Raw genomic sequence first — 22,441 nt, 5'->3', positions numbered from 1 at the left:
CGGAAGAAAATTCTCGCGGGAGGTCCCGCACGCGGGGTACGCCCACCCCGCAGGCGCGGCCGTCTTCCCGCCTGTGCGCGCCTGCTCAGTTAAATGACAAGCAAAGAAATGAGGAAAAAACGCAACTCCAAAGGGGAGGAGGGAGGGAAGGTGAGAACAATCAGCCTGCTGTCCTCGGAGAACATCTGCTACAGGTATGTATCATTTCGCATTCTCCGAGGACAAGCAGGCTGCTTGTTCTCACAACTGGGGTATCCCTAGCTCCCAGGCTCACTCAAAACAACAAACAGTGTCAATTGGGCCTTGCAACGGCGAGGACATAACAGAAATTGACCTACGAAGAACAACTAACTGGGAGTGCAGCCTGAACAGAATAAAACCGGGCCCAGGAGGGTGGAGTTGGATTCAAACCCCAAGCAGATTCTGCAGCACTGACTGCCCGAACCGACTGTCGCGTCGGGTATCCTGCTGGAGGCAGTAATGTGAAGTGAATATGTGGACCTCGTCGCAGCCTTGCAAATCTCTTCAATAGTGGCTGACTTTAAGTGGGCCACCGACGCTGCCATGGCTCTAACACTATGAGCTGTAACATAACCCTCAAGAGTCAGCCCAGTCTGGGCGTAAGTGAAGGAAATGCAATCTGCTAGCCAATTGGAAATGGTGTATTTCCCGACAGCGACCCCCTTCCTATTGGGGTCGAAAGAAACAAACAATTAGGCGGACTGTCTGTGGGGCTGTGTCCGCTCCAGATAGAAGGCCAATGCTCGCTTGCAGTCCAATGTGTGCAACTGACGTTCAGCAGTGCGGGTATGAGGTCTGGTTAAGATGGAACTCCGACACCACCTTTGGCAGGAACTTAGGGTGAGTGCGGAGGACTACTCTGTTATGATGGAATTTTGTATAAGAAGCATGAGCTACCAGGGCTTGAAGCTCATTGACTCTACAAGCTGAAGTGACTGCCACCAAGAAAATGACCTTCCAGGTCAAGTACTTCAGATGGCAGGAGTTCAGAGGCTCAAAAGGAGGTTTCATCAGCTGGGTGAGGATGACGTTGAGATCCCATGACACTGCAGGAGGCTTGACAGGGGGCTTTGATAAAAGCAAACCTCTCATGAATCGAACGACTAAAGGCTATCCGGAGATGGCTTTACCCTCTACACGATGATGGTAAGCACTAATTGCACTAAGGTGATTCCTTACTGAGTTGGTCTTGAGACCCGACTCTGATAAGTGTAGAAGGTATTCAAGCAGGGTCTGTGCAGGACAAGAGCGAGGTTCTAGGGCCTTGCTCTCACACCAAACGACAAACCTCCTCCACTTAAAAAAATAACTCTTCTTAGTGGAATCCTTCCTAGAAGCAAGCAAGACACGGGAGACACCTTCAGACAGACCCAAGGTAGCAAAATCTACGTCCTCAACATCCAGGCCGTGAGAGCCAGAGACTGAAGGATGGGGTGTAGAAGCGCTCCGTCGTTCTGCGAAATGAGGGTTGGAAAACACTCCAATCTCCACGGTTCTTCGGAGGACAACTCCAGAAGAAGAGGGAACCAGATCTGACGGGGCCAAAAGGGCGCGATCAGAATCATGGTGCCGTGGTCTTGCTTGAGCTTCAGTAAGGTCTTCCCCACCAAAGGTATGGGAGAATATGCATGCAGGAGGCCCTTCCCCCAACGGAGGAGAAAGGCATCCGACGCTAGTCTGCCGTGTGCCTGAAGTCTGGAACAGAACTGAGGCAGCTTGTGATTGGTTTGGGAGGTGAAAAGGTCCACCGAGGGAGTGCTCCACTCTCGGAAGAGCTTGCGTACCACTCTGGAATGGAGCAACCACTCGTGCGGTTGCATGAGTCTGCTCAATCTGTCGGCCAGACTGTTTACGCCTGCCAGGTACGTGGCTTGGAGAAGCATGCCATGCTTGCATGCCCAGTACCACATCCCGACGGCCTCCTGACACAGGGGGCGAGATCCGGTGCCCCCCTGCTTGTTGATGTAGTACATTGCAACCTGATTGTCGTCCGAATTTGGATAATTTGGAAGGACAGCCGATCTCTGAAAGCCTTCAGCGCGTTCCAGACCGCTCGGAGCTCCAGGGGATTGATCTGAAGACCTGCTTCCTGGAGGGACCACATCCCTTGGGTGTGGAGCCCATCGACATGAGCTCCCCACCCCAGGAGAGATGCATCCGTCGTCAGCACTTTTTGCGGCTGAGGAATTTGGAACGGGCGTCCCAAGGTCAAATTGGTCCGAATCGTCCACCAGCGCAGCGAATTGCGACAACTGATGGGCAGGCGGTTAGCATCTTCTAGATTCCCGGTGGCCTGGCACCACTGGGAAGCTAGGGTCCATTGAACAGATCTCATGTGAAGACGAGCCATGCGAGTCACATGGACTGTAGAGGCCATATGGCCCAGGAGTCTCAACATCTGCTGAGCTGTGATCTGCTGGGACGTTCTGGCCTGGGAGACGAGGGACAGAAGGTTCTGAGCCCTCGCCTCGGGAAGGTAGGCATGAGCCGTCTGTGAATTCAGCAGAGCTCCTATGAATTCGACAGATTGGACTGGCTGGAGATGGGACTTCGGGTAATTTATTACAAACCCCAGCAGCTCCAGGAGTTGAATAGTGCACTGCATGGACCGAAGAGCTCCCGCCTCCGAGGTGCTCTTCACCATCCAATCATCGAGATACGGGAACACATGCACCCCCAGCTTGGGAAGGTACGCCGCAACCACTACGAGGCACTTCGTGAATACCCGTGGCGCAAAGGCGAGCCCAAAGGGCAGCACACAATACTGGAAGTGACGTATCCCCAGACGGAATCGCAGATACTGTCTGTGAGCTGGCAGTATCGGGATGTGGGTATATGCATCCTTTAAATCCAGGGAACATAGCCAATCATCTTTCTGAATCATTGGTAGAAGGGTGCCCAAGGAAAGCATCCTGAACTTTTCTCGCACCAGATATTTGTTCAGGCCTCTCAGGTCTAGGATGGGGCGCATCCCCCCTGTTTTCTTTTCCACAAGGAAGTACCTGGAATACAATCCCTGCCCTTCCTGCCCGGGTGGCATGGGCTCGACTGCATTGGCGCTGAGAAGGGCGGAGAGTTCCTCAGCAAGTACCTGCCTGTGGTGGGAGCTGAAGGATTGAACTCCTGGTGGGTAATTTGGTGGGGTGGAGATCAAATTCAGGGTTATCCGCACCGCACTATTCGGAGAACCCACTGGTCGGAGGTTATGAGAGGCCACCTTTGGTGAAAAACTGTCAACCTCCCCCCGACCGGCAGGCCGTCCGGCACGGCTACTTTTATGGCGGCTATGTTCCCATGGATCCAGTCAAAAGCCCGTCCCCTGCTTTTGCAGTGGAGCTGCAGGGGCCTGCTTAGTCGCATGCTGTTGATGGGAACGAGCGCGCTGGGACTGTCCCTGTGCCTGAGGAGGCCTTCGGGCCGGCTGGTTGTACCTAAGTTTGCTGTAAGCGTAGGGTGCAGCCCGCCGGGCCCAGGAAAAACGTCCACCTGCGGAGGTGGATGCTGAAGGCGCCCGGTGGGAGAGCTTGTAGAGAGCGGTTTCCTGCTGGTGCAGTTGGTCCACCAACTGCTCGACTTTCTCGCCAAAAATATTATCCCCCCGGCAAGGGACATCCGCCAGCCGTTGTTGAGTCCGGTTATCCAGGTCAGAGGCACGCAGCCATGAGAGCCTGCAATCACTATACCCTGGGCCGCGGCTCTGGATACCACATCACAGGTGTCATAAATACCCCTGGACAGGAACTTTCTGCACGCCTTCAGCTGCCTGACCACCTCCTGAAATGGCCTGGACTGCTCCAGGGGGAGCTTGTCAACCAGGTCCGCCAGTTGCCGCACATTGTTCCGCATGTGGATGCTCGTATAGAGCTGGTATGACTGGATTCTGGTCACGAGCATTGAAGAATGATAGACCTTCCTCCCAAACGAGTCCAGAGTGCGAGACTCCCGCCCCGGGGGCGCCGAGGCGGTATCCCTCGAACTCCTGGCCCTCTCGAGAGCAGAGTCCACAACCGCTGAGTCATGTGGTAGCTGAGGCCACATCAACTCCGGGTCTGTGTGGACTCTATATTGGGACTCTGCTTTCTTGGGGATGGTGGGATTAGATAGGGGCTTCAACCAGTTCCGAAGCAGTGTCTCCTTCAGGACATTGTGCAACGGTACTGTGGAAGACTCTCTAGGTGGTGATGGATAGTCGAGGACTTCGAGCATCTCAGCCCTCGGCTCATCCATGGTGACCACTGGGAAGGGAATGCTAATAGACATGTCCCGGACAAAGGAGACAAAGAAGAGGCTCTCTGGAGGCGAGAGCTTCCTCTCCGGTGAAGGCGTGGGGTCGGAGGGAAGACCCGCAGACTCCTCAGAGGAGAAATATCTGGGATCCTCCTCCTCCCTCCACGAGGCCTCCTCCTCGGTGTCAGACATGAGCTCTCTGATCTCAGTCCGCAACCGGGCCCGTCTTGACCCCGAGGAACCGCGTCATCGATGATGGTGCAGAGAGGTGGACTCCCGTGCCGGCGAGGACGAAGCTCCCTCCATCGACGTCAACGGGGATTCCACCTGAGTGGCGATCGTGTCGAAGACCGCATCACGCCAGATCAAGCCGGCGCTTCCATCAACGGCACCGTGGGCGCAAGCACCCCCAGTGCCAGCAGGGCCTGGCGCATCAGCCCCTCCAGGATACCTGGGAGGATGGCTCGGAGACACTCGTCTAGGGCCGCTGTCGGGAGAGGCTGGGGAGCTGGTGCGGGCGTCGGTGCTCGAAGCTGCCCGGGTCCAGGAGACGGTACCGGGGTACCCGACAACCTGCGCATCGACACCTCTTCAATAGAGGGGGAGCGCTCCTCCCGGCGTGGGCGCTTCTTAGGGATCGAATCTTCTCTCAATGTCCCTGAGCTGCCTGTGCTATGTGCCGTGGGCGACCGATGACGGTGCTTCTTCCGATGCCCATCATCGGCGCTCCGCAGCATGGACGAGGAGGTGGAGTCCCGCGCCCTCTGGGGGTCGGATCCGACAGGGTTCGGTCCCGATGGCCCTGGGCAGCGGGACCAGCCGAGGTGGATTGCCCACTCGGCCGTTCACCGCTGCCATCGCTGGCAGGTCGTCGGGCCAAGGGAACCTGTACTCCTGGGGTCGATGCCATGCTCGGCGTCGAAGTTTTCGACATCGGTACCGATACCGAAGTCCCAGCCGTCAATACCGATGCCGTCGACATCGAAGGGCTGGCGCAAGTTCCGAAAAGACGGTCCCAAAGAACTTGCCTCACCACCTGCGTCCGCTTTTTCAAGCCGAGACACAAGGTGCACGCCTTGGAATTATGCTCCGGACCGAGGCACTGGAGACACCAAGCGTGAGGATCGGTCTGCGAGATCTGCCGGCCGCACCGACCACACTTTTTGAATCCGCTTGGGACCTTCGAGAACATCGACGGAAAAATCGCATCGGCGAAGTCAAAACTGTCGATGGTGGCGGTAAAAGTACAACACCACAAACAAAAGGCTGGCGAGGAAAATGGGTGTACCTACGCATCTGCGAGTAATAAGTACTCCTCTTCAACTTGCCAAAAAGCCTTCTAGAGGAGGAGAAGAAGGAGGCAGGTGCAGAAGGCACCCAGCAGGAGAGAGAATCGATGGTATCAGTGTGCTTCTTGATGAGGTTAGCGATCTCCTCCACCTTCTCTCCAAAAAGATTATCCCCCTGGCAAGTGGCATCTGTCAATCTCTGCTGGATCACCAGGTCCAAGTCAGAGATACGCAGCTTGAGAGTCTGCACATCGCTATACTCTGGGCAGAGATCATAGAGGCCACATCAGAAAGGTTGTAGGCGCCTCTGGCAATGAACTTACGACATATGCCTTCTGCTGCTTGACGAGCTGGCGGTGGGAGAGAGTCTACTAAATCAGATATACTGTGCACCAATGGTATGACTGAATACGGGAGATGACATGGAGGCCTGATGCATCTTCCACCCAAAAGAATCCAGGGTTCTATCTTCTCTGCCAGGGTGCACTGAAGCATAGTCCCTGGAACTCCTGGCCCTTTTGAGCATAGATTCTACTACTAGGGAATTTTAAGACAATTGGGGCCTATCAAAGCCAGGGGAACACTGAATCCAGTACATGGTGTCAATCTTCTTGGGGAGAAGAGGGACCAACAGAGGGGACTCCCAGTTCTTCACCTGAATATCCTGTAAGATCTCATAAAGCGGGATCGTCACAGCCTCTTCTAGGCGAAGAGTCGTAGTCCAGGACCTCGAACATCTTAGCCCTGGGCTCATCCTCCATTTCCAAAAGAATTGGGATAGCAGCCACCAACTCCTTTGCAAAAGAGGGGAAGGAAAGGCTCTCTCTCAGATGAAGACTTCCCACTTTCCTGTAGAGCAGAAGGATCAGATGGGATTCCATAGGACTCCTCCTCCGATAAGTACTGTCAATCCTTTTCCAAGTCCCATGAATGCTCCTCATCGGTGTCAGCCAAGGTTTCCTTGTGAGAAGGCTGAGACCGAGCCTGCTTTGACACAGAGGTACCATGACCCGGAGAAGGGCATCGCGGTGTCTTTGACTTAGTTGATCACACTCTTTTACTATCTTGCCCTTCTTCTCTTGGGATCCAGGGTACAGTTCTCGATTGGTTCCGGTCTTTTCTTTCTAACCGATCATATCAGGTTATAAACTAACTCCTCTATATCCTCTCCTTGCCCACTTCCCTATGGCATTCCTTAGGGCTCCATATGCTCCCCTCTTCTCTTTAATCTTTTCCTTAGTCCTCTTGCTACCCTTATCCAATCTTTAGGTATTTCTTCTTATTTTTATGCTGACATTTTACTCCTCTTCCCCACAGAACCATATTCTCCATCCATTACTCCTCTTCAGAACTGTCTCACCCTGATCGCTAAATGGCTTGCTGATCATAAAATGATCTTAAACTCACAAAAAATGGTAGCTTGCTGATTTACCAGGGGTCCTTCCATTCCTACCTTCCCCCTTCACCTTATGGGGACATTCTGCCAGTTAACTCCTTTAGATAATTAGGGGTTATTCTGGACTCCAAACTTTCTTTTGCATCCCATATTTCTACTGTTTGCAAAACTGGTTTCTTTATCTTACGTCAGTTGCACTCTATTCATTGGTATTTCAACCATCAGGCACTCACTCATACTGTTCCTTTTAATAACAAGGCTTGAGTATTGTAACATTATCTATCTTGATTGTCCCTCCTAAGAATTAAAACAAAACTCCAAATTCTGCAAAACACTGCTATTCATCTCCTCTGTCACACACGTTGTTTTGAACACTCGTCACCCTTGTTAAAAAAAGCACCACTGGCTCCCTGTTGAGCAAAATGTCTTGTTTAAACTTCTCAAACTCACTTTTAGGTTGGGTCTCCCTTGCTATCTTAAGAATCTTACCATTCTCTACTCTCCTGCTCGTACTTTACGCTCAACAATCACAAGTTGGTTCTCCCTCAGCCTTAAAAGGCCAGTCTGGAGTCCACACGCCACTGTATTTTTTTTTCCGCTGCCCTTTTCACTGGAATTCTCTACAAAAGGAAATCAGATGTGAATCATCTTATTATAAATTTAAAGTAGCCTTAAAGACTTGGCTTTTTATGTTAGCTTTTGGTTCTTCCTAACTGGGTGTTTTTCTTTCTCTACTCCTCTTTTGGGCCAACTCTTTTCCAGGAGTACCTTGCCCTGCCCCTCTTCCCCCCTCCCCTCCCTTTCCCTTCACTCCCCTCTTTTCTCTTGACTCCGATCCAGGCTTTTCCCCGAATTGAAGTTTGTATGGATAGCTTTTACCTTTCCTATAACTATTGTAGTTCCTTCTGGCTTACTTTTTAATTTTTGTAAACTGCTTTGATCTGCTGAGTTGGCAAAGGCAGCACTAATAAACTAAACTCTGGCCTCGACTCCGGTGAAACTTCCTCCACAGACGTCGAGGGTGTGCCAACACAGGTGGCAGTTGACACCAAGACCACAAGCAACATCGGCGTTGGAGACCTCACTGCAGGCTGATGGCCATGCGGGACTGTAGCAAGAGGCATGGTGCAAACACCCCAGACACCAATGCACTCTGCAAGAACCCCACCAAAAGCTCAGGGAGCAAGGCCCGAAGGCGCTCATCGAGGGTCAACATTGGGAAAGGCTGGAGTGCCAGTGTAGAAGCAGACTGCTGAATCTGCAAGGGTTGAAGTAAGTGCCTGGACCTGGTTGTGTGAAGACCCATGCATTGGCACTTCCTGTATGGAGGGGGAGTGTTCCTCCTGGCACCAAAGCTTCTCAGGGACTGGTGAAATCCTCGGTGCCCCAGAACTCCCGGCACCATGCGTTGAGGGGGATCGATGCCGATACTTCTTCCTATGCCTGCAATTGATGCTCCCCGGTGCTGAAGAGAACAATGTTGAGTCTCTCGTTGTCAGGTCCAACGCCAAGGAGGCCTGCATAACAGCCAACGTCAAGGCAGGTAGAGACCCATTTGATGCATGGTCACTCCTAGTGTGCAAAGGTCTCACAGTCATATCGATCGACTCACCCAATGCAATACCCAACACTGAAGACACCGACTCCAAGGCTTCAGATCAGACTCCAAAAATCTTTTCTCTCTGAGCCTCTCTGGCCAACTGTGTTCTCATCTTCATATGAAGAAAGAGAATACAGTTTGAAGGGGTATGATCAGGCCCCAAACACTGTAGAAACCAAAATGGGTGTCCATACCAGAGATGGTCCCTGTTGCACTGAGTGCAGAGCTTGAAGCCACGGGGAATCTTCGATGAAACGAAAGACAGCAGTGGTCAAAAACAAACCAATGGTGCTAAACAAAGGGAAGAGCATCAAAAAAGAGAAAAGGGGAAAACCTGACCAGAGCTCTGGCCTAAACACGGCCTAGCGAGCATAGTAAAACAAAGAAAACTTAGAAAGAAAGCAAAAACAATCTAAAAAATATACGGGGAAGGACTAAAATAAGGTGAACCCCGAAAGAGGTATAAAAGAAGAAAAAGGAAGGCACAAAAAGACCAAAGCCGAACCAGCTGTGAGGAGTGGATAATGAATGCATCCTCTCCTCACCACGGAAAAAAAAAAGAGAACTGCTGGTCCCGTCCTCTTGCAGCACGTGGGAAGGCACTCATGCATGCACAGTGGAGCACATCTTGCACTCAAAGACCTATTTTTAAACTTGTTACAAGCTCTGACCAGCAAAGTGTGCCTGCATTACTCATCTGTGAGAACTGTAAGTCTGCTTGTCCTTGGAGAAGCTCAAAAAGAATGGCTACACACTAAATGCTGTGAGGAGCTGTGAGCAGCGCATTCTCCCCTCACTACGGACGAAGATAAACTGATGGTCACGCGCTCTTGCAGCAGGCAAAAAGGCACTCGCACATGCGTGGTGGGGGCTCTGTCGCATGTTCTTAAAGATATAGGGCCCTATTTACTAAGGTGCGCTAGCCAGTGCTAAAAATGAGCATGCACTAACCGTGTAGATGCCCATAGGAATATTATGGACATCTACATGGTTACAGCATGCTAAAAATGTAAGCGCGCCTCTAGTGCGGCTTAGTAAACAGGGCCTATAATATGCTATAAAAGCATTTCAGACCGGGCAACATGGATGATGCCACCCACATAATTGTCTGGCCTGCTTGTCCTCAGAAAAAGCTATTTAAACATAAATAATGTATGATAAATCCACGTCTTCACCTATTAGACCATACATCCAATTTATTTTACCATTGTATCACTTGACCCCATTCCCACTCCCCAAGAGTGACAAGGTGTCATCACACAGGTTCAAACAAAGTCAAAAACGTATAAAACACCACATACCATTCTATAGTATGTTTTGCAAGGACAAAACCAAAATCTGACTTTGGATTCTACACAATGTTGGGGTGTTTTTACTTAGTTAAAAAAATTAAGCTATTTTTTCTCTATGAATTAACTATGGAAAAGGCCAATTCAGCACTGATTAAGCGCTTGAATTTAACAGACTGTACTACAGTGCAATGTATACAGAAAAGAGATATTCTGTGATAAATTTGTTAATATGCACTTTGCCTTGTAAAGTCTCCCCCCCCCCCCCTTTTGCATTTGGCTACCGCTGAAACATTTTGGAGGTAACTAGATCCCCACTCTTCCTGGGCAGGTCCCTATAAAGCAGGGGTATTCCACAAGCCTGTCAGCACTGAAACAGCAGCAATGGGAATTTGCCCACTTCTCTATTCATCTCACCTTTCACCTGAATTGCCAGTGATTTTGGAGAGGGGATGTCCTCCGTGGCCCAGGTCATCCTCCATTTCATCTACAACGAGAGAGCGTCCGATAATGTCCCAGAGCTGAAAAAAAAGACAATGGATGAACACAACCCAGAAACTGATTTGAAGGATTTTGGAGGGTTTAATAAATATTACTTTATCTTTAGATTTATAGGTAAATTAATCAAGAAATTAATTCTGGTTTTGAGGAAATTGAAAGGGATTCAAACATTTATTCAATGTGATCAATTTAGGTCAATGGTACAAACACTGGTGTTATCACAATTGGATTAATGTATGTAGGGTGCTCAGATCACATATGTAAAAAGCTGCAAACTTTATAGAACAAGGTAGAGCAGCCTCTCTGTGTTTTGAACACTAAAATTTGAGAGAGTTAACTCTGTTGCTAGTCAAACTCCATTGGCTCACTACAGAAGTTTTTGATGGTTTTTAATATATTACATGGAAAGGCACCTCAGTATATATATGATCTCTCTATATAAAATGCACCTCCAACGTTCTAATGAAGCCGGAAACCAGAAGTCTCCAAGTAGTGTGTAGATCGCTGTTTGCCCATGAGTGTCTGCCCCGCCCTCGCGTCACAACGTGATGATGTCGAGGGCGGAGCACTGAAACTCAACAAATTGCATCGTTCACCCTATTTGAGTTCCAATCAGAAAATCGATGCGCGAAGACAACAGTATCAGTGACGGGAGACAACAGTTGCGGCTCCCGCCGCTGCCGAACGAGCTCCGGGAGGACAATGTGGAGCGCGAGGAGCGGCATCGGTGGCAGGAATGGAAGAGTACCAGAATCGCTGGGTGGCTGCATGGGGGGGGGGGGGGGGGGGGGCAGGGGAGCACAGCAGAATCGCTGGGTGGCTGCAGGGGAGCAGAGCAGAATCGCTGGGTGGCTGCAGGGGAGACAGCAGAATCGCTGGGTGGCTGTTATGATTGGGGTCTGAACCCCTCTCAAACTTACCTCTTTCCTGGGGGTCAGCTTCTTAGCTGGCTTCTGTTTTCTTTTCTCTTCCTTTCTGAGCTGGCTCTGTCTCTCTGTGCTGGCAGCTTCCAGCAGCATGGGGTTAATTGTCTCACTTCACTACAGCTGTGTGTGTGTTGCCTGAGTTGCTCTAACTCTCTTTGGGTGTACTGGCTTCAAGTGTTTCACGGTTTTGCATTGGTGTGGGTTGGGCCTCTCTGGGTCAGTGTGCTTTTGCCTAGGTCTAGGGAGTGTGACATCATCAAGGAGGGCCTTGATAAGGAAGTGGTGTTGTTTCCTTCAGGGCCTTTGCAACAGTGGTGTTTGCTGTAGGTAGGGTGGTGCAGTGTGCACTTCTGACGTTGTGTCTAGTTTCCCTGCTTGCTTTTGCTAAGGGCCGTGTTAGTGCAGTGTGCACTGGTGACTGTGTGTTTAGCTTTCCTGCTTTTCCCTTTTGGTTCCCTTCTGTTCCCTCTTGGTTTTGGTAGCATTGCTGTGTGTAGGGCTTTGGAAGCTCTGTTGTTGATAGAAGTACTTCAGGGTTTGGTGTTGTTAGGAACACTGCAGAGTTTGCTGTTAGAAGTACTTCTGGTGTTTGTGCTATTAGGAGCATTGCAGTCTTTGCTGTTGGTGTTTGGTGCTTTAGAAGCACTTTTGGCTTATGTGTTAGCTTCCCTCCTTGTGGCTCCCCTGTCTTCCCTTTTAGTGCTAGGAGCTCTTCTGGTTGCTTGCCAGAGTAGTGCTTAGGAAGCACCTTGTTAGTTGTATCTAGCTTGCTAGAGCAGTGCTTAGGTAGCTGGTTTACTTTGTGTTTAGCTTATTAGTGTAAAGCTCTGCTTGTAGCTTGGTGCTTAGTAGCACCTGTGTTAGCTTTGTATTTAGTACCCTGCTCTGTTAGTTTAGGGCTTAGGAAGTCCCTTTCTTGAGCAGGGCTTAGGAGCTCCTGTTTAGTATAGGGCTTAGGAAGTCCTTTTGTCAGTTTACGGTTAGGAACACTCCTGCTGGTTTAGGGCTTGGGAGCACGTAGATCAGTTTAGGGTTAGGAGCACTTCTGTTTCCAGTCCTGGTCCCTATGTCATCCGGTATCCAGTAAGTCCTGTCGGCTACTCGAACCCAGGAGCTCAACTCTTGGGGGGCTTAGTAGCTAAGTACAGGTGAAGCTGTTGGACCAGTCCAGTGTGCTCCAGTCCCGTGTTCCGGTCCTGTGTCCTCCAGTCCGGGGGACCAGTCCAGGGTGTTCCAGTCTGGTGTGCTCCAGTCCAGTGTGTTCCGGTCCGGTGTGTGTTCCAGTCCTGTGTCCTCCAGTCCGGGGGATTCCAGTCCATGTGTTCCGGTTCGCTGGGCAGTGCCTGCAGTCCCTGCCGGTGTGCTTACCCAGTGTTGGTTGGTGGGTTTTGCCTGCTGCTGTCGCTCCTCGTCAGCAGCCCAAGGGCTCACGTTTGCTCCAGAGCCCGGCCCCGCGGGCTCTGAACCTGACAGATTGCAAAGGCCATGAGCCCGGCAAGAACCCCCGCCCAGCTGACCCAGCTGGGGTCCAGCTCCATCGTTATTCTTGATCCTTCTATGACTCTTCGTCAGTATCGTGGGAAACTTTTGTCTCATCCTGTTTTGAAGAAGACCCCTGAAGCGGCAGCTGAGAGAAAACGTGTCCGGTGGCTTGGAATCGCTGAAAACCCAGTTTCAGATATGGACCCTTTTATCACGCTCGCTGAATATCGCCGCAGCCTGGTCTTGAATCCAGCTTTGTGGGATACTCCTGAAGCTGTCGCTGAGAGGAGACGTCTTGGGAATTCCACGCTCTGGGCCCAGCAGGGGTCCAGTCCCGTTCAAGCAGCGCGCCCAGACAAGCCTCTGAATCCAGTCCGAGCAGCACGTCCAGCCAAGCTTCAGAGGCCAGTCCAAGGGATGCTCCTAACCGAGTCGCCGATCCCAGTTCAGGTGGCGCTTCCACTCAAGCCTCTGAGTCCAGTCCGAGGGATGCTTCTGACTGAGTCTCCGATTCCAGTCCAAGCAGCGCTTCAAGCCAAGTCTCTGCGTCCAGTTCAAGTGGCGCTTCAAACCAAGCCTCCTAGTACCAGTTTGGATCCCAGTTCCAACCCCATTTTTGATCTGGATCCGTTTCTGACACTCCAGGATTACCGGGTTGCACTTTTGTCTGATCCAGCCCTGAAGAATACTCCTGAAGCTGCAGCGGAAAGAAGGCGTGTCTCCTGGCTTGGGTTCGAAGAAAACCCAGTTTCTGCTATTGATCCCTCTACCAAGCTGTTCTTTTACCGCTTCCAACTCCTCTCGGAGCCAACCCTACGGGATACTCCTGAAGCCCAAGCTGAAAGAAGGTGGCTTCCTGATTTTTCCCGCCAAACTTCTGAGTCCAGCCTGAAGGGCTTTGCCTGCCAAGATGCTGAGTCCGGATCGAGTGGCAGCAGTGGCAGCCGAGATGCTGAGTCCGGATCGAGTGGCAGCAGTGGCAGCCGAGATGCTGAGTCCGGAGCGAGTTGCAGCAGTGGCAGCCAAGATGCTGAGTCCGGAGCGAGTTGCAGCAGTGGCAGCCAAGATGCTGAGTCCAGGTCAAGTTGCAGTCCTGGCCGAGCTGCTGAGTCCACACTGTGGGCTGAGTCTACACCGAGTGCTGAGGCCAGCCGTGATGCTGTGTCCACTCCGAGTTGCAGCAGTGGCAGCCAAGATGCTGAGTCTGGATCGAGTTGCAGTTCCAGTCAAGATGCTGAGTCTGGATCTAGTTGTAGTTCCAGTCAAGATGCTGAGTCTGGAGTGAGTTGCAGCATTGGCAGTCAAGATGCTGAGTCTGGATCGAGTTGCAGTTCCAGTCAAGATGCTGAGTCTGGATCTAGTTGTAGTTCCAGTCAAGATGCTGAGGCTGGATCGAGTTGTAGTTCCAGTCAAGATGCTGAGTCTGGAGTGAGTTGTAGTTCCAGTCAAGATGCTGAGTCTGGATCGAGTTGCAGTTCCAGTCAAGATGCTGAGTCTGGATCGAGTTGTAGTTCCAGTCAAGATGCTGAGTCTGGATCGAGTTGTAGTTCCAGTCAAGATGCTGAGGCTGGATTGAGTTGTAGTTCCAGTCAAGATGCTGGGTCTGCACTGAGTACAGAGTCCAGACAAGATGACGAGTCCACGATGAGTGCTGAGTCTGCACTGAGTACAGAGTTCAGCCAAGATGACGAGTCCACGATGAGTGCTGAGTCTGCACCGAGTGCAGAGTTCAGCCGAGATGCCGAATCAGAATTGAGTTACAGTCCCGGGCAAGATGCTGAGTCCGGGTCAAGTTACAGTCCTGGCCAAGATGCTGAGTCCGGTGAGAGTTACCGTCCCGGTCAAGATGCTGAGTCCAGGTCAAGTTGGAGTTCCAGTCCCAGGCAAGAGGCTGAGTCCGGGTCAAGTTACAGTCCTGGCCGAGCTGCTGAGTCCACACTGTGGGCTGAGTCTACACCGAGTGCTGAGGCCAGCCGTGATGCTGTGTCCACTCCGAGTTGCAGCAGTGGCAGCCAAGATGCTGAGTCTGGATCGAGTTGCAGTTCCAGTCAAGATGCTGAGTCTGGATCGAGTTGCAGTTCCAGTCAAGATGCTGAGTCTGGATTGAGTTGCAGTTCCAGTCAAGATGCTGAGTCTGGATCGAGTTGTAGTTCCAGTCAAGATGCTGAGTCTGGAGTGAGTTGCAGCATTGGCAGTCAAGATGCTGAGTCTGGATTGAGTTGCAGTTCCAGTCAAGATGCTGAGTCTGGATCGAGTTGCAGTTCCAGTCAAGATGCTGAGTCTGGATCTAGTTGTAGTTCCAGTCAAGATGCTGAGTCTGGAGTGAGTTGCAGCATTGGCAGTCAAGATGCTGAGTCTGGATCGAGTTGCAGTTCCAGTCAAGATGCTGAGTCTGGATCTAGTTGTAGTTCCAGTCAAGATGCTGAGGCTGGATCGAGTTGTAGTTCCAGTCAAGATGCTGAGTCTGGAGTGAGTTGTAGTTCCAGTCAAGATGCTGAGTCTGGATCGAGTTGCAGTTCCAGTCAAGATGCTGAGTCTGGATCGAGTTGCAGTTCCAGTCAAGATGCTGAGTCTGGATCGAGTTGTAGTTCCAGTCAAGATGCTGAGTCTGGATCGAGTTGTAGTTCCAGTCAAGATGCTGAGGCTGGATTGAGTTGTAGTTCCAGTCAAGATGCTGGGTCTGCACTGAGTACAGAGTCCAGACAAGATGACGAGTCCACGATGAGTGCTGAGTCTGCACTGAGTACAGAGTTCAGCCAAGATGACGAGTCCACGATGAGTGCTGAGTCTGCACCGAGTGCAGAGTTCAGCCGAGATGCCGAATCAGAATTGAGTTACAGTCCCGGGCAAGATGCTGAGTCCGGGTCAAGTTACAGTCCTGGCCAAGATGCTGAGTCCGGTGAGAGTTACCGTCCCGGTCAAGATGCTGAGTCCAGGTCAAGTTGGAGTTCCAGTCCCAGGCAAGAGGCTGAGTCCGGGTCAAGTTACAGTCCCGGCCAAGATGCTGAGTCCGGTGAGAGTTGCCGTCCCGGCCAAGATGCTGAGTCCGGGTCAAGTTGGAGTTCCAGTCCCAGGCAAGATGCTGAGTCCGGTGAGAGTTGGCGTTCCAGTCCCAGGCAAGATGCTGAGTCTGGCTCAAGTTGCAGTCCTGGCCAAGATGCTGAGTCCGAGTCAAGTTGCAGTCCCGGCCAAGATGCTGAGGCCGGGTCAAGTTGGAGTTCCAGTTCCAGGCAAGATGCTGAGTCCAGGTCAAGTTGCAGTCCCGGTCAAGATGCTGAGTCCGGAGCAAGTCCCAGTGCCAGCCGAGATGCTGAGTCTACGTTGAGTACCAAGTCCAGCCAAGAGGCTGAGTCCGAATTGAGTGGCAGTTCCGGCCCAGAGGCTGAGGCCGGATCAGATTGCAGTCTCAGGCAAGATGCTGAGTCTACTCTGAGTTCCCACTTCAACCAAGATGTTGAACCCCTCCTGAGTTCCAGCTCCAGCCAAGAGGCAAGGTCCAGTCTGAAGTCCTGTTCGAGTTCCTGTCCGGCTTTAGATTCCAGGATGGGTGTGGGCTCTAGCCCAGTTCTGGCTGCTACAGTGGAGTGCCAGGAAGTCAAGGAAGTTGTGGACTCCTTCAAGAGATGGTTCCTGTTGAATAGGACTCCACTTGTTGCATCCAAGACTCTGATCCTGCCTAGCAGCCGTTCTAAAGAGCCTCGTGGCGGCCAAAGCCATTCTGGTTTCCTAGTTCCAGATGTACTTGTCACGTCCTGTCCAGCCGCCCAGATTTATGTTGTGAAACCCATTGGGAGATTTCATCACAGCTACCCATGGAGACCTAAATTGTCTTTTGAGACCTGGAGCTCCCGTGGGGACACGGGAGCCTTGAGGGGGAGGTGCTGTTATGATTGGGGTCTGAACCCCTCTCAAACTTACCTCTTTCCTGGGGGTCAGCTTCTTAGCTGGCTTCTGTTTCTTTTCTCTTTCCTTTCTGAGCTGGCTCTGTCTCTCTGTGCTGGCAGCTTCCAGCAGCATGGGGTTAATTGTCTCACTTCACTACAGCTGTGTGTGTGTTGCCTGAGTTGCTCTAACTCTCTTTGGGTGTACTGGCTTCAAGTGTTTCACGGTTTTGCATTGGTGTGGGTTGGGCCTCTCTGGGTCAGTGTGCTTTTGCCTAGGTCTAGGGAGTGTGACATCATCAAGGAGGGCCTTGATAAGGAAGTGGTGTTGTTTCCTTCAGGGCCTTTGCAACAGTGGTGTTTGCTGTAGGTAGGGTGGTGCAGTGTGCACTTCTGACGTTGTGTCTAGTTTCCCTGCTTGCTTTTGCTAAGGGCCGTGTTAGTGCAGTGTGCACTGGTGACTGTGTGTTTAGCTTTCCTGCTTTTCCCTTTTGGTTCCCTTCTGTTCCCTCTTGGTTTTGGTAGCATTGCTGTGTGTAGGGCTTTGGAAGCTCTGTTGTTGATAGAAGTACTTCAGGGTTTGGTGTTGTTAGGAACACTGCAGAGTTTGCTGTTAGAAGTACTTCTGGTGTTTGTGCTATTAGGAGCATTGCAGTCTTTGCTGTTGGTGTTTGGTGCTTTAGAAGCACTTTTGGCTTATGTGTTAGCTTCCCTCCTTGTGGCTCCCCTGTCTTCCCTTTTAGTGCTAGGAGCTCTTCTGGTTGCTTGCCAGAGTAGTGCTTAGGAAGCACCTTGTTAGTTGTATCTAGCTTGCTAGAGCAGTGCTTAGGTAGCTGGTTTACTTTTGTGTTTAGCTTATTAGTGTAAAGCTCTGCTTGTAGCTTGGTGCTTAGTAGCACCTGTGTTAGCTTTGTATTTAGTACCCTGCTCTGTTAGTTTAGGGCTTAGGAAGTCCCTTTCTTGAGCAGGGCTTAGGAGCTCCTGTTTAGTATAGGGCTTAGGAAGTCCTTTTGTCAGTTTACGGTTAGGAACACTCCTGCTGGTTTAGGGCTTGGGAGCACGTAGATCAGTTTAGGGTTAGGAGCACTTCTGTTTCCAGTCCTGGTCCCTATGTCATCCGGTATCCAGTAAGTCCTGTCGGCTACTCGAACCCAGGAGCTCAACTCTTGGGGGGCTTAGTAGCTAAGTACAGGTGAAGCTGTTGGACCAGTCCAGTGTGCTCCAGTCCCGTGTTCCGGTCCTGTGTCCTCCAGTCCGGGGGACCAGTCCAGGGTGTTCCAGTCTGGTGTGCTCCAGTCCAGTGTGTTCCGGTCCGGTGTGTGTTCCAGTCCTGTGTCCTCCAGTCCGGGGGATTCCAGTCCATGTGTTCCGGTTCGCTGGGCAGTGCCTGCAGTCCCTGCCGGTGTGCTTACCCAGTGTTGGTTGGTGGGTTTTGCCTGCTGCTGTCGCTCCTCGTCAGCAGCCCAAGGGCTCACGTTTGCTCCAGAGCCCGGCCCCGCGGGCTCTGAACCTGACAGTGGCTGCAGGCGGGGGCAAGGGAGACAGCAGAATCGCTGGGTGGCTGCAGGGGGCAGGGGAGCATAGCAGAATCGCTGGGTGGATGCAGGGGGGGCAGGGGAGACAGCTGAATCACTAGGTCACTGAAGGGGGGGGGCAGGGGAGAGAGCGGAATCGCTGGGTAACTGGAGGGCGGGCCAAGGGAATAGCTGGGTGGATGGAGGGGTGGCAGGGGAGATGAGAATGACTGGCTGGCTGGAGGGGGGCCAGGGGAGACAAGAGAATCGCTGGGTGACTGGAGGGAGGCAGGGGAGAGAGGACAATCACACACACACACTCGCACACAGTCTCACACTCAGTCACACACACACACTCGCACGGTGCTGCCAACCATGCGGGGGGGGAGAGGCAGGGAGTCCTGAGACCGCAGGGGGGAAGGGGGTCCTCAGACCTGAGAGAGGGGAGGGGGTCCTGAGACCACACAGGGAGGGGGGAGGTATCTCTATCACACACACACTCTCTCACGGTCAGTGTCTCTTTCTCTCTTACACAGTCTCTCACACTATGACTCACACTGTATCACATACACTCTATATGTGTCACACAGTCGGTCTCACACACTCGCTCTACTACACTCGGACTCACAGAGAGTCTGTGTATTGCACACATACTCTTTCACACTCTTGTCTCACACACTCTCTCTCTCTCACACACACTGTATCTGTGTAAAACACACTCTCTCTCTCACAGTCACTGTCTCTCACATACGCACTCGTACACACTCTCTGTCTCACACACACACTCTCTGTCTCACTCACTCTCTCTGTCACACACACACATTTGCATATTCACTCTCTCTCTCACACACACACACTTGCACATTCACTCTCTCTCACACAGTCACTCTCACACACACTCTCTCAAACATACACACTCCCAGGAAAACCTTGCTAGCGCCCGTTTCATTTGTGTCAGAAACGGGCCTTATTTACTAGTTTAATATATTTGCACATAGATATGGAAATCAGTCCCTTCAGAATCAAATGATTCTGTACTTTCCTAATCCAAAAGGAATAAGGTACAAAAAGCTATTTGTAATCTTTCCCATATCAGACGGCAAAGATTTAGAACTCATTACCTACTGAATTAGATTTATGGGCCCCTTTTACCAACCACACTAGTGATTCCTGGAGTGGCATTGCCAACAAAGCCCATTCATTTTGAATGCGCTTTGCAGCATTGCTGCATGGGAATCGCTAACGCAGTTTGGTAAAAGGGGCCCTATATGATTTTTCAGAAAGCTGTCAAAACTTTTTTATTCCATAAATTCATAATATCTAATTCTTTTTTGTAACAATAAATGTTTATTAGAGCATTTTGAAAAACAAATACAGAACAAGACTGTATAATCCACAATAACATAGCAACACCAAAAATACATCCCCAAATAAGCAGCACAATCTTCCTCACATTCCCCTATACTAAAACCCCCCACCACAATCCAACCCCCCCCCCCCCCCCGAACCAGTAGACACAATAAATCTCTAAGCACTCAGTGGACTCTTCAGAGTGCTCAGCTAACCAAGGAACTCCAAATCCCACCCCCCACACCTGAAATTATGTCTTCCCCAGCAACTGTTAAGAAGCGTTAACTAGAAGATCAAGGTGAACCAATTCATCATCTGAATGAGCATAACGCCCAAGCCTATGGTCCATGAGCTTGTTCAATTCTACAAGAAGACCTAATTGTGAAAATCAATCTAATAACGTGAACCCCACCGCCTGTTTCAAATGAGCAGTAATAACACTTTTTAAAGCGGCAAGACACATACGTTTAAGGAAGCGCTGCCACTTAGGACTCCGTCTATTGCCCAATCCCAGAACACACCACCTAGGGTCACAAAGAAAAGCACATCCAAGAGAGGTAAACATTTCTTTGTAATCCTAGCCCAAAAATCTTGAATTTTCACAAACCTCCACCAAATATAAAAAAAGTAACCTCGTTCCCGTTCACATTTCCAACATAGGTCAGAAACTGTGGGAAACATAGCTTTTAACTTAACAGGCATATACTACCACCATGTCAACACTTTATAAGCATTCTCTTATGTTTCAGCATTTTTAAAATTATTTATTAGGATTTATTTACAGGTGATGTACAGTAAGAATAGATCAAACATGAGCAATAGACAATTACAGCAGTAAAAATATTCAAAAACAATACAAAGCATGGAATTGTATACATAGTAACATAGTAGATGACGGCAGAAAAAGACCTGCACGGTCCATTCAGTCTGCCCAACAAGACAAACATATGTGTATACCTTACCTTGATTTGTACCTGCCTTATTCAGGGCACAGACCGTACAAGTCTGCCCAGCAGTACTTCCCGCCTCCCAACCACCAGTCCCACCTCCCATCACCGGCTCTGGCAAAGACCGTACAAGTCTGCCCTCCACTATCCTCACCTCCCAACCACCCATCCCTCTTCCCCCCACCTGCTCCGCCACCCAATTTTGGCTAAGCTTCTGAGGATCCATTCCTTCTGCACAGGATTCCTTTATGCATATCCCACGCATGTTTGAATTCTGTTACCGTTTTCATCTCCACCACCTCCCGCGGGAAGGAATTCCAAGCATCCACCACCCTGTGAAAAAATACTTCCTGACATCTTTCCTGAGGCTGCCCCCCTTCAACCTCATTTCATGTCCTCTCGTTCTACCCCCTTCCCATCTCCGGAAAAGATTTGTTTGCGGATACTATTTACAATGTCAACACAATACGTAACAGAACATTAAAATTGATAGCGAAGGGTAAAGCAAAGATGTAACATATAGATAGGTAAGAAAGTAGGAAGAGTTAGAAAGTAAGGTGACTGATTTAAAGAAAGTTGCACATGAGGTCAGAAAAATGGTTAAATATTATCTCAGCGATGGTAGGAGTGGATAAACATGTCCTGCTGCAGTATATGCAGATTAAGTTACTCCTTGTGTGTGAGTGAGACTAATAAGTTAGTTATTTCTTCCATTAAAAGCCTGGTTGAAGAGCCATGCTTTCACCTGCTTCCTGAAATAGAGATAGTCTTGTGTTAAGCGCAACCTTTCAGGCAGTGCATTCCAGAGTGTGGGGGCTACTCCGGAGAAGGCTCGCTTGCAGGTATCACATCGTGCAATGTCTTTTGGAGAGGGTGTGGTTAGTGAAAGTCCTTAGGAGGACCTTAGTGTCCTTGGCAGTGTGTGGAGAATCATCCTATTTTTCAGGTACTCAGGGCCATTTCCTTTCAGGGCCTTGAAGATCAGAGTTTTAAATTTAGTCCTGTACTGTACTGGTAGCCAATGATGTCTTTCCAAAAATGGTGTGACATGGTCACGTCGTTTGCAACCTTCTATGAGTCTTGCTGCTGCATTCTGAATCAACTGGAGCTGGTGCAGGCCCTTTGTAGTCAGACCATTGTATAGTGCATCGCAGTAAGGAAAAATTAATTCTTACCTGATAATTTTCTTTCCATTAGTCCCAACAGATCAATTCAGAGACTTGTGGGTTATGTCCCTCTACCAGCAGGTGGAGATAGAGAGAACCTCCAAGGTTTGCTATATGTGGACCTGTGCAGCCAGCTGAACCTCAGTATGAACGATACCAAAGCAGTAGAATGGAAACAATAGAAAACTCTCCTGACATTGTCAGACCAATTGCCCAACATACTTCCACCACTTCTATATTTATTTATTTTATATTTTAATCAAATGAAGGAACACTCAGAACAACGGAACCCGAAAAAACTAACTAACCACAATAAAACCGCAGACAGTAAATCGGGGGGGGGGGGGGGGCTCTGGATTGATCTGTTGGGACTAATGGAAAGAAAACTATCAGGAAAGAATTAATTTTTTCTTCCATGGCGTCCCACAGATCAATCCAGAGACTTGTGGGATGTACCCAAGCAGTCCTCAAGTACGGCAGGACACCTCCCAACCCAGCAGAAATCACTGATGAGCCAAACACTGCATCTTGATGAGCTGCCACATCCACCCAATAATGACGAGTGAATGTATGGACCGAAGCCCATGTAGCTGCCCTGCTGATATCTTCCAGAGAAACCAAACGGGACTCTGTATAGGATGAAGCTTGAGCTCGCGTAGAATGAGCACAAACTTGCAAAGGGACTTGCTTGCCCAATGCCACATATGCCGAAGAGATGGCCTCCCGCAACCAATGGGCTATGGTGGCCTTGGACGCCATATGACCCTCCTTACTGCCTCCAAAAAGGACGAAGAGATGGTCAGAAAGACGAAATTCATTTGTCACCTCCAAATACCTGAGAACAGCCCATCT

At 50.4% G+C, this 22,441-nt stretch overlaps 1 protein-coding gene across 2 annotated transcripts in view; it reads right to left on the bottom strand.

Annotated features, from left to right (window-relative positions):
- CCS (copper chaperone for superoxide dismutase) overlaps positions 1 to 22,441 on the bottom strand; it is a 237,437-nt gene that overhangs the window by 45,897 nt on the left and 169,099 nt on the right. For both annotated transcript variants that reach the window (XM_030219151.1, XM_030219152.1), the window contains exon 7: positions 10,240 to 10,343. In XM_030219151.1, coding sequence (XP_030075011.1) covers positions 10,240 to 10,343 — 104 coding nt within the window. The remainder of the gene's footprint in view (positions 1 to 10,239; positions 10,344 to 22,441) is intronic.

The sequence above is a fragment of the Microcaecilia unicolor genome, chromosome 11, assembly GCF_901765095.1.
Source record: "Microcaecilia unicolor chromosome 11, aMicUni1.1, whole genome shotgun sequence".
NCBI lineage: Eukaryota > Metazoa > Chordata > Amphibia > Gymnophiona > Siphonopidae > Microcaecilia > Microcaecilia unicolor.
This window is presented reverse-complemented; position numbering and strand designations above follow the sequence as displayed.